The following is a 13403-nucleotide window of genomic DNA, read 5'->3' on the forward strand; positions in this document are numbered from 1 at the left end:
TAATAAATAATAATAATAATAATAATAATAATAATTGAAGTTGGCAATTTGGAAAATTCGTCCTTAAATTATCTACATAATTCTCAAATTGCTTAAATTTTATAAATTTTTACTATGGATGTGAATCTTTAAAATACATAAAATGCTTGAAGCGGCGAAGATAAATTTCTCACATCTTCTTGGCATGATGAGAATTTAAATCCCACCCTTCCTATTTGTATTATATATTTGTGAGTAGTTGATGTGCTTGATTCTAAATACGTTAGCCAATCCATGTTTAATGAAGCATACATGGCTACTGCATAGTGCATATGCATATATATTTACTGTATACATATACTTAAATGAGGCTCCCTCCAGAAGTTGATGTTGCACAATTGTGTGATTTCAAGCCTGAGCAATCTGGAATAACATGTAATATTGACGTATGTACCTTGTACGTGTGATATTTTATGACCATTCGACATTTAAAAGGAACCTGTATGATTCTTAATACTACTATAGGTTAATTGGAGAGCTGGATAGAAGCTTGATTAATGTAATTAGCATCATTAAAAATTAACTTGATGGAATTCTCAGTATGTAATAACTCGAACATCTCTAAGGCGTAAATAAATGAACATTACATAACTACACCAAAGGATTTTCCTCCATCCTGGGTAATCCAAGTGTACGAGGGAAGGTCGGAAATTAACCTTCCCTCGAAGATGATAAATACATATAAATTATCGAAAATTGCAATCTTTAGCTGGGGTATATTCATGTTCATCGGATCTGTGGGACTGTCATTGTTTCTTCGTGCAATTCGATCCATTTATACTTGAGGCTTTCAAATTAGGTACAAATAAGTATTTTAGCTTTCAATCAGTCAACTACATAGGTCAACAAATGCACAAGTGTAATTTTGATTTGTGGCGAAAGGCTTAAAATACGAATGGTCTTCAAAAGGCTGATATTATATTTATTTCTGTACGAAGTGTTTATGCACTATCACTTCAGTATGTGAAAACCTTTAATGCATAGGCTCATAATATGTAGGATGACCATGTCTTAAAAATATTGAGGCTCGGGCTGAACCAACATTGCAATCTATAAATACCTTATTTATCCATGACAAAAGTTAATGAAATTGTCATGGGATTGGTATGTAAATCGAGTACATGAAAATAAATACAGCTACTTGATTATCTGGGACTCGCACTTTTAAGAATGCAGTGCATTTCTACCAGAGCTGGAAATTAAGCAATCAAGCCACGCATGCTTTTAATGCGTCATGTTTCTATGATATATGTTTTGGTGTGGAGTATAGTATTCAGATTTACGATAATTTCTGGATATAGCGAAAAAAATGACGTCATCATACAAGCATGTAACTCAAAAATGCATTTATTCCTGCATTATTAGTACCTTAACACGAGTACAATAAAATAATGTTATAAATGTAATAATTTAATAAATGCAATAATGTAATAAATAAAATAATAAAATAATATAATATAAGAATCTAACCATTGTCAACTACTTACGTTTCATGAGAGTCTCATGATGAGACTTGTTCCAGTGCAATAATTACAAGTGATTGATGTCCACCTCCAATAATAGTTTTCTGCATACATGCGTAATCTATTATATTTTTAATATCAAAGATTTTCCCGTGTTAGCCACAAAATACCTAAGCCTTATCGATCACTCTCGAATAAATACCCTTGATTTCATCTCTCAAAACGTTATGTTACAGTTGACAGTATATAATTTGTACATTCAGTACATATTTGCATAGGAATTTTCCTCATTTATTTGCTATAAAAGGCCCACGAAATAAAACATTTGCTAGAAACAAGATTATCTTCGGTGTTGGCTACACAAAGAAAATGGACCCGTCCAACACAATCTTTAATTTTTTGAACACAATTCCAATTCCGACGATAATACTCGCAAACCTAAAAAACTTAATTGTTAGAATTACAACACTTTTAGCCTTACTAAATCATGGCTTTGATTCTGTGATGAGTCCCAGCCCATTATTTTGGTCGTCTGAGAATTATGACTTCATTATTGGTTGGTTCTAAATATCAATTTTAAATTATTTAGGAAACTAAGTTAAAATTAACATATATTTTTTTAAGTGGGGGGAGGTTCAGCGGGAGCAGTCGTGTCCAATCGACTATCAGCAAATCCAAATTGTAAAGGTTGTCCGTAACAAATACAAAATTTTGGAGTGGTGTTAGTAAATCTAATTTTTTCGCTTATTAGTCCTGCTACTTGAGGCTGGTGGCAATCCCACCGTTTTAAATTCAATCCCAGCCATGGCGACGTATAACTTACATCATCCTGACACCGACTGGATGACACCTTCGGAGCCACTAACCACTTCCTGTTTTGCGTGCAAAGATAACGTGAGAAATTTCAAAATTTGTCAATCACCTTGCAAAAAATCAAATTTCCATGAATTATTTATCCAGCTTATGACTTCTTTCCATCCTCTCTTTATTGATAAAAATGTTGTGATATACTGTAGAACGACTATTTAACAAACTTGATAGTTTTATTTTTACTTCACCAAGCTATGAACAAATAGTGTCTTCAAATTATGAATTATTTAGTCGATTACAATCGTGAGAGGAAAAATTCTGGGTGGTTCGAGCAGCTTAAATCTTATGGTTTACATGAGAGGAAATCCGAATGACTTTGACAACTGGGCGAATCTTACCGGAGATGTGTCCTGGTCTTATGAAAATGTGCTGCCCTACTTCAAAAAGTCGGAAGATTACACTGGAAATTATCCTGACCGTATGTAAATACTTAATTCTAACTAGAATAGTTCAAGAGATAATTTGTAATTCAGTAAACTACATAACTTATAACTTTTGAAAGGTTCGTTAGTTTAGAATTTGAGATAAGTGGCATAGTTCAAAAATAATATTTATAATGTAGTTAACTCTGTGAGTTTTAATTTTTGAAAATGCTTTTTACCTTATAAATTTCAAGTTTGTGTACTGGGTTACAAATACCCGAGTGCATTGTCTCATTAAGTAGTTCGTTAACGTCGTAAATAAAAATTGTAAATTGTGTAGCCAGGTATCATGGAACTGGGGGGCCCTTTATCGGTGACTGCTAAACCTGATGATCCCCTCACGAGAGATTGGATGTCTGCCGCGAGAGAGATGGGATTCAACAACTCGGATGCAAATGCGTACCAGACATCGAGTGAGTTTGAACAATGAATCCATAACTTGCATAATTAAAATTTAGTATAACAAATTCATTTGTTAAGCAAGCATTTTTCCCTGTCGACCACACCACGAAGGACGGGCGGAGATGGAGCACGTATAAAGCGTTCATTCAACCTGTACTGCATCGGAGTAATTTTAAAGTAATTCGTTATGCGCATGTCACTCAGGTAACAACACGTCGGAAAATTAACGTGCTATGACAACGATAATAGAAAAGTTAATCGATATGTTTGAAAATCAGGTAAATTTTGATTCGACAAAACGGGCCGAGGGGGTCACGTACATCAAAAATGGGCGCACATTCAGTGTGACAGCTTCAAAGGAAGTAATCCTTTCGGCAGGCGCGATAGGAAGTCCACATCTTCTGATGTTGTCCGGAATCGGGCACTCTGACCATTTGGAGTCCTTTGGGGTATGGAAAATGCCTAAAAATTAAACCAGGACTAGCAGATGTCTAACCTAAAAAATTTCGGATTACAATTCTAATATTTCGGACTTGGAACAAAAATTTAGAATCTGAATAATAATAATGAGCACAAACTATTCATGACTAACTAGATCCCAACCATATCAAACCTCGCTGTTGGAGATAACCTTCAAGATCACGTCTTATCACTGACTGGACCTTTCATTTTGAACGATACTGTGTCCTACATTTCCGACAGGGATTTTAGTATGGGAACTGCAGAATTATATCTCCGGAATCATTCAGGTAAACGTAATCTACGAATGATATGAAAGATGAACATTGAATATGTTGCATATTACAGGGCCCCTAGCATTTAGTGCCATATCCGCACTGGGACTGTTTAGTACGGCCCAACCGCCAGAACCGAATTGGCCCAACTTGTTTGCAATATTTTATCCGGTCGGGACCCACAATTCATTGGGGGAAGATTTTGATTTTCTCCTTGGTTTGAAGGAGGGGACCATGAAATCATATGCAAATGGATTTATGGGAAAGGATGCAACTCTTGTAGGTTTCAATCTGGGACGCCCAAAAAGTAGAGGAACAATTCGTCTCCGTTCAGCAAATCCGCTGGATAAACCGGTCGTTGATTTGAACTATTACAGTCATCCAGACGACATGAAGGAGATGATTAGTGGTAAGATATATTTTCATACAAATGTACGTGATTATGCATAATATGTAAATTAGCCGTAGTGACAGATGCATAAGCAGAAGCTTCTTGAGGAAACTGAAGCTTTTGGGAAATACAATGCGACGTTAATACCAAACCATTTCCCTGGATGTGAAAGCCACACTTTGAGAACTGACGAGTATTATGAGTGTTTCTTGAGACATTTAACAGGTAAAATTTTCAATAGGTGCAGAAAAGAATGTTTGATTTTAATAGTACGTGACATAAAATTACAAGGGACGACGTGGCATCAGAGCTGCAGTGCAAAAATGGGTCGTGCTGATGATCCAAATGCTGTGTTAGATTCACAATTGAGGTTCGTAAAGTGATACAAGTTTTACAGCTTTAATTGATCACAATCTTATCACAGTTTTGAAATTGCAGGGTGCGTGGAGTGAAGGGACTGCGAGTTGCGGACGCGTCCATAATGCCAAGGATAACGAATGCTAACCCGAACGCACCAGTTATTATGATCGGAGAGAAAGCAGCGAGTATGATATTGGATGATTGGGAGAAAGGTTCAGAATTTTAAACATTATAAGGTTTTCATGAGTTTTGTCCCCACCTATTAAGAAATATTTATGTTCGGTTGTATGATTATTAGCAGGTCAAACATAAAGCTGCACATATGCTTATTGTAAAAATGTAGATACATACTCTTATTTTTTCGGCAATAAAACCACTGCAATGTTATTATGTAGTAATGGGATTGATGATATCGAGGGTTTTATAGCCGCCGAAAAAAGCAGGAGTAAATGTGTGTGTGCATTTAAATGGTTTCTCATGCAAACAATTCAATACTTAAATGAATAAAACCTACATAGGTATTTAAATATTCTGCATTGAAAATTGATGGCTAACCTAACCAATGCACATTTGAATGCCACTTCCGTCACACAAGCTTAGCATTTGATGCCACTGAAAGGGGTACAGCAAGCAGGCGCGCATATGGGAGTCACTCCAAGTCAAAACCTTCGATTGGAGGAGAGTCATGAGAGCGGAGATGTCTCTCCATTCCGAGCGACACTACTGATGGTGGTGCTCGCCAGCTGTGGGCGTAGCACGGGTTGTCATTTTGTATGTCGACACGGTCAGGGCTAATTTTTTTAAGTTATAGTTTTTTAAGTCAGCTTTCACAATAATCTTTATGGATGTGACACTAGAATTTCGTCACTAAAAGTTTTATTTACGCCCCTTGTTTTTCTATCATTTTGGGAATATTCCCTCCCATAAGCTAACATGTGTCAGTAAAATCGCAATAATTTCTTGCCACTCATGTTTGGCGTAATTTTTTTTTCTTGGTAACTATTTCGTCACTAGATCATAATTTCAAAAAATTTAGAAAAACATGAGTGGGGGCAAGAAGTTACAGCGCTTCAAAATTGTCATTCAAAATTTTGAAAATTGAAAATTTTCAAGTTTTGAAAATTTTATTGAGTAGATTACGGCAAATAAAATAAAGTTTAAGTTGGAGTAAACTGTGTCAAAAATCTGTTGCACTTGATATTTAAAATGCAAAGCGTTTTTAAAATTTCGAAAAATAATAATTACTCGGATAATATTTGAAATTAAATTTTAATTTTTTTGACGATAAGTTCCTTTTCATACTGGCGATTATTGATAAATTCGGAGACAAAATCTGAGACCTATGCCGCAATTGGAAATAGGCCTTCAAAAAAACTGAGTCATAGAGTAAAGTCCGCCTAAACTTTTTCTGCACTCACCTAGATATTACTGCAACATATGCAAATAGCACAAAAATCTGGTACTGGATGGTGCATGGTATTTCCTCTTTAGTTTGGTAACTGATGAAAGTTTCATCATGGAACTGTGTATCTACAACATGCATTCAAGAAAAGAAATTATTATGCAGACATCAGAGCTGAGAAATTTTTTCCTAGGATTATGGATTGATCACTGAGATTGTGTAATTAGATTGGGGATTAGAATAAAACATGGATATTGATTGGATTAGTTAGGTACTTTTCAAAAATCATTTAGATTGATGATAATGGATTAGCAAATCTGGATTAAAGAAGGATTTTTTAAAAATAAATGGTTTACTTAATTCATGCGTTTAACGAACTTTTGTAATTTCACCGCAAAAAAATGAATGTAGTAGGAAACGGTTTAAATCATTAAAAGTTTCTTAGAGCTATATAACACCATATCATAATATGTAAGTGGTTCATGGGAGAAAGAGGTTCGTTTTTGTGTAAAAAATGACAAAAGCTAAACGAACCAGTTGCGAAAAGTGAAGCGCACACAACTCCAAACTGATACAATATCCAGCGGATATTGGATTAGTTTAGTCATGGATATTATCCCCGACCTATCCAGATTGGTGATTAACGTGTAATATATATTTTGTTGGGTAGGGATTCATTTGATGGTGTTTATTTTCGGGATTAGGATTAGAAGATTTTCATTATTTTCATCATTTTCATTCGAAAGATTTTGGACTGACTAATTCCAATCCCACTAACCTGGATTTTCCCAGCTCTGTCAGACATAATGCTTAACATGTTGCACAGGTATGCAAATTAGGTACCTCAACCTGCCGCAGTAAAAATAAATATTTAAGTTCGTTTATGTATACCAGCTCAAACGGGACCTGAGGGATTCTGAGGGAAATGTGCCACGAAACGTGTTTCCATTTTCGAGAGAAAAAGAGAAAAACTCGGATTCTTGTGGGTATCCACCACTTCGCGTCAGGGTCGTAGGAGAATCCTGTCTCACTTTGTTTCTCTATAGTTTAGTGGGTATGGTTTGTTACGGCTTTTGCCGTATAAGCCCCTCCCTCAGAAACTTTGACCCTAAAAATCTCATGGTTCCCACACTTTTACTCCGGACAACAAAAGCTGAAAATATAGGTCTTCCCAAGAAGAAAAATCTGGCATTAGGTTGTCAGAAGTAAAAGTGTGGGAACCATGAGATTTTTAACGATTTATGTGTAGGTTCAAAAACCGCCAATTTTCAAATTTTGAAACTTTTTATGAATCAAAATGTCCGTATTTATGGAGGTATTGAAATGTCAAATGCAAGTTGTGGTGTAATTCCTGTTTTGCCGAGTATGCATAGACTTTCTCATTTTTCCAATTTTTGAATGGGGTGTGGTTACATATAATTCGAAAATATCTATGCTGCATCGACCGCAGCACCCGGAATTTTACTTGCAATTTTTTATATTTAATTCGGTGAAATCGATGCAACGTGGAGCGATATATATCCCTCAGAATCCCTCACCTGTGAACTATTAATCTAATATTCTTAGGCGTGACAATAGGCGTGTCGGCAATTAGCCTTTAATGTGCTACCGCCGCTGGCCTATTTCTATTAATGAGTAGTCCGGTCACCCCACAAAGTACATAGGCGTGACAACATTTTTCGCATTGGAACCCTTGAGTTGGTAATTTGGTATAATCGTCCTCAAATTAATTCTCAAATTGCTTATTTAAATTATATACATTTTTACTATGGGTAAATAAAAAATTCTTAGTTGTATAAAATTCATTTTGGAGTTGATTCGAAGTTTACCTGCTTTTAATATGAAAAGCTAACGAAGGTATAACTCGACGATTTTTAAGAACGCTATATACGGACTTCATTCGCTTAATTTTTGATGATGTATTAAATATATGCTTTACTAACTTTTATATACTTTTTCAGTTCGACATCACATTCGACTTTTTCACATATCCAGTTATGCATGTTGCTATTCCGTCACATTCTAAAAATTTAAGACTTTAATTTCTGGAATTAATATTTAATAACCAGTTTTCATCCAAAACTTTTAATATCCAAAAAGTGCATCTATGATGTATCAAATCAGTATATGTAGAAGTTTAGATAACTGAATCTTACCCATTTCCCCATTTACAGGAAATTCCCTACATAAATTATATATCACTCCATTTTATGCGTTTTATGCACTTTTATTAGGGTTGCCCCGGGTAGTAGTACTACCCGGTACCCGGCTACCCGGTACTCGGCCTCAAATTTTTGCCGGGTACCGGGTAATATTTATATATTAAAAATAACGGGATTTTTTCTACTTTTTCTAGAATTCGCAACAATTTTATAAGTTTTAAAAATTATAAGTTAATTTCTACAGTGCAGACTTCATTTTTAACCTCCATGCCTAGTTTCAGATTAAAGAAATATTTTGCAAAAATTAGTTTGGGTCGCCTTTTCTATGGCTACACTCACTATGGTTGCAATTTGCTTCCCCAATCCACAAATGCGACCCACCACAGGGCAACTGGGTGATCAATGCAGCCTATCTTTGAACTTGTTTCCTGTATCTTTGCCCAATATGCACATTGTAAAAATTTCATTTTCTCGGGCTAATGATTTGGGCTAGAAAGTGGGTATTAAAAACGAAAGAATCATATTGGACACAAACAGCGTACTCACAATAATGCCTTGTTTATGATCGCAATCATTTAGCCAACTCGTGGGGCTTAAAAAAGTTATTGCTTGAGGGCATTCGAATCCCCTCATGAAACATAAAACCAATTTTGTGAGACTTTTTGAGGTGATACATATCCTGCGAATCGATCACCAAGATAGCACTTCGAAAGTCTCACAAATCAACTAAAGACGTTTATTTTGATTTTTGTCATAGATGTTCGCAATTTCTCTCGCTCATGATCGCACGGATGAGTCTGCGAAATAGTCTTACAAAAAAATGGGTTTTTAGCAAAAGCTTTGAGAAATCTTGCAAATTTCGAAAAACTTCGCAAGTTATGCTTAATTTGCGAGATATGCAAATTTATTGACTGATAATTCGTCGACGTGGGCGCGCTCAAAGTAATTTTAAAATTTGTACGATAATTTCCAAATAAGTTTTGGCCAATGCTGTACCCAGAATATAGTATTTTAAACCAAATACAAAAATTAAATCCATCGGATTCTATTTTTTTGTAAAGTTTTGCATTTTAAGTAAGAAATTTATAAATTTAAATTACCCGGCCGGGTAGACCGGGTACTTAAACATACCCGGCCGGGTACCGGGTATCCCAAAACAGGCCGGGTATGCCGGGTACCGGGTAGTTACCCGGTACCCGGGGCAACCCTAACTTTTATGGACCATGCATACAAAAATAATACTTGCGGGCACAAGAACCAACACTTGCGATTTATACACTACCAATAGCCAATACATATTTAATAAAGCATACTTATCCTTAGGTGAGGCTTCCTCCAGAATGTTAACTTACATTACAAATACATGCGTGCATAACTGAATAAAGTTGGATCGATTAAAACTTTTCGATTACATAATTAGATTGTCACACTCGTTGGCAAATATTGTGTTGCACACTTGTATGATTTCAAGCATGATAAATCTGGAATAACATGTAATCCGACGCATTTACGTAAGATATTATTTATGACCATTTTTCGTTTAGAGGAACCTGTTTGATTTTTAATGTCTTCTAAATTAGAGAGCTGGAAGCTAGAATAGCCTAATTAGCATCGTCACAAATTAACTTGATGGAATTCTGAGTATTTGTGTATGTAATAGCTCGAATGTCTTTCAGACGAAAATAAATTAACCCAAAAAAACTACACCAAAAGATTCTACTGCATCTTATGCGTAGATGGTCAATACATTAAAATTATCTAAATCTTGTACATTACACAACTACAATTTGGTATGTATTCATGGGAACTGTGGGTCCGTCATGGGTCTGTCCGACCCAATTAAACTTTAGTGTGCATTCAAATTATTTGGCTTTGCAATGAGCTAACTAGATAAATACATAGATCCACTTGACGGTAACCATATGCAATGCAATACATGTATGTATGAAATACAAAAAATGTTAAAAACCCAGGCTCGGGCCACACGAATATGGAATCTACGTCTGCCTATAAGCTGCATAAGTTGTGAATAGGCTGCTCAAGCAGCAGTTTCACTGCACCCGTGGTTATTTTTTAAAAAGGAAAAAAATATTCATTAGGGATTAAAGTGAATGAAATTGTCATGGGACTGGTATGCAAATCAAGTACCTGTATTTCTATTAGTGCTCGAAATTAATCATCAATAAAACCGCACATATACATAGATAGATACTTTTGTATCATATTTGTATTATACATTTTAAGTGTGCAACGTGGTTTTCAGACGTATGATACACTCTAAGAAACTCGGTAACTAATCGTAAGTTATTACCAGGCGGAGTATCTATGTGACTCTACCGCATGGTAATTAATTTATTATTGAGTGGTAGACATTTTGTTACCAAAACGGTAATAACCCCGGTCGCGAAATTTGCAAATATTACCAGTTGGTAACTAATTTTCTACCACTCAATAATAAATAAATTACCATGCGGTAGAGTCACATAGATACTCCGCCTGGTAATAACTTAGTTACCGGGTTTCTTAGCGTGTACTTTCTGCATAGCGAAAACAAATTATACAAGCCTTGCAATTTAAAAAGTCATCTATTCCACATTAGAGAATTAAGGATCAGAGCATGATAAGCTGACCTTTTGGTACCTTAACACGAGGAAAAAATGCATCTCACTATTGTCTTAATTCGTTTCATGATAAACATGTTCCAGACAACTTCCAGTGTAATGGTTACAAGTCATTGATTACATTTTCCAATAAAATTTTAGTATATTTATAACATCAAACATGTTACCTTGTTAGATACTGATACAATCTACATAAACCTTGTTGATCACATCTCTAATAAATATAGAATCTATTTCCCTGCAATTAAAATGTTATACAATTTGAACCTGTACATATTTGCATATTTAGGAATTTTCATGAGACTTGTTCCAGTGCAATAATTACAAGTCATTGATGTCCACCTCCAATAAAAGTTTTCTGCATACATGCGTAATCTATTATATTTTTAATATCAAAGATTTTCCCGTGTTAGCCACAAAATACCTAAGCCTTATCGATCACTCTCGAATAAATACCCTTGATTTCATCTCTCAAAACGTTATGTTACAGTTGACAGTATATAATTTGTACATTCAGTACATATTTGCATAGGAATTTTCCTCATTTATTTGCTATAAAAGGCCCACGAAATAAAACATTTGCTAGAAACAAGATTATCTTCGGTGTTGGCTACACAAAGAAAATGGACCCGTCCAACACAATCTTTAATTTTTTGAACACAATTCCAATCCCGACAATAGTACTTGCAAACTTAAAAAACATAATTGTTAGAATTACAACAGTTTTAGCCTTGTTCAATCATGGCTTTGATTCTGCCATGGATCCCAACCCACTATTTCGTTCGTGTAACAATTATGATTTCATTATTGGTTTGTTTTAAATATCAATTTTAAATTATCTAGGAAGTTCATGAAATATTATACATGTAATATTTTTAAAGTGGGCGGAGGTTCGGCGGGAGCAGTTGTTGCCAATCGACTATCAGCAAATCCTAATTTCAAAGGTTGTCCGTAACAAATTAAAAAGTATAAGGATGTGATCAGTAAATATAATTACATATGCGCTTATCAGTCCTGCTACTTGAGGCTGGTGGCAATCCCACCGTGCTAAATTCAATCCCAGCCATGGCGACGTACAACTTGCATCATCCTGACACCGACTGGATGACACCTTCGGAGCCATTAACCACTTCCTGTTTTGCGTGCAAAGATAACGTGAGTAACCTCAGAATCTGACATTGCGACCAAAAAATAAACTTCGAATGGATTATTTAGTTGATTAAAATCGCGAGAGGGAAAATTCTGGGTGGTTCGAGCAGCTTAAATTTTATGGTTTACATGAGAGGAAACCCCAATGACTTTGACAACTGGGCGAATCTTACCGGAAATGCATCTTGGTCATATGAAAATGTGCTGCCTTACTTCAAAAAGTCGGAAGATTACACTGGAAATTATCCTGACCGTATGTAAATAATTCTACATATAGATACATTGATTTACGACAGTACATATTATAAATAGTGGACGAAAAAAGCTTTCTGAAGCCAGAAAGGGTCTGTTGGATACGAAGTAAACAAAATTGAGGCTTTGCAAAAATTTAGAAAACCTAAATAGAAAATTATTTTCCCTATAAAATTTTTCGATATCTGACCTTTTGTGACCTGCAATTTAAGGGGTGAAACCCATTAATAGGAATACGTTGTTTGTCTGTGTGCATGATAAGCTGCGAACGATTAAAGTCAAATTTAGATGTTGCATGTTGTGCCAGTGGGGCTAAATAATGGTTTCTCTTAAGGCTCTGTACCAGTAATTCACCAAGGTATTTAATTACCCTCACTACCCAAATTTCTTGGGACTGAAGCACGATAGCATGTTTTGGAAAAAAGTCTTTGGTGGTAAATTTATCAAAATATTTTTTAATGAAAATATGATGTCACCCAGTACCACCAACTTCGCGAAAAAATTAAAACTGCCATTAATGTTTTAAAAGTTTCAAAAGACGTTCACAATTTTTGGAGCATTTCGACGTTCATAATTCTTGTGCATAGCGGTGGAGAATAGTGTGGCGCAGATGGTATAATAGGTCATTGACCCTGATAAGCAGTGGTGGACAGTTTTTCTCTCAGAAAACTTTGCACTGACCCAATTACGCTCTCTTCTTTCAAAAATAGTAAAATTCTGGAAGTGTTTTGGAGTCTCTCACTGATTAATCCACCTCGGCTATAGTGTTGACCACAACTTCTAATTCAAAATTTCGTGCAAAATACACTAATACCGACAGGAACGTCTTTTGAAAAGTTGCATCCGGCTAGTTGTCAGGTAGTATATAAGATTTATGTATTAAAAAAAAACTCGAATTTTCGAATTTTGAAACTTTGAATTCATCAAAATATTCATATTCATAAGGCAATCTGAAGGTAAAAAGCAAGTTTGGGTCTAGGTTATATTTATTTTTCATTCACTTTTGATTAATTAATTTTTCCAAATGTGCTTCCCCCTTTTTTCCAGGGGGAGGGGGGGGAGGTTTCATAATTTTAAAATTAATTGGGTAACTAAGGTCAAAAACATATTTGGGTGTTTAAAGTTGGTACAGAGCC

The 13403-nt window shown here is 35.3% G+C and overlaps 1 protein-coding gene across 1 annotated transcript; it reads left to right on the forward strand.

Annotated features, from left to right (window-relative positions):
- Nucleotides 1-1668: 1668 nt before the first annotated feature.
- On the forward strand, nt 1669-5157 carry LOC110861925 (oxygen-dependent choline dehydrogenase-like). The gene is made up of 12 exons (XM_035854015.1): nt 1669-2058; nt 2127-2189; nt 2254-2519; nt 2604-2790; nt 3079-3207; nt 3279-3400; nt 3475-3645; nt 3792-3945; nt 4004-4374; nt 4417-4546; nt 4613-4691; nt 4760-5157. The coding sequence occupies exons 1-12, from the start codon at nt 1872-1874 to the stop codon at nt 4905-4907; spliced, it is 2007 nt and encodes a 668-aa protein (XP_035709908.1). The 5' UTR covers nt 1669-1871; the 3' UTR covers nt 4908-5157.
- The last annotated feature ends 8246 nt before the right edge of the window (nt 5158-13403 follow it).

Source organism: Folsomia candida, unplaced genomic scaffold, assembly GCF_002217175.1.
Source record: "Folsomia candida strain VU population unplaced genomic scaffold, ASM221717v1 Fcan01_Sc001, whole genome shotgun sequence".
Classification (NCBI taxonomy): Eukaryota; Metazoa; Arthropoda; class Collembola; order Entomobryomorpha; family Isotomidae; genus Folsomia; species Folsomia candida.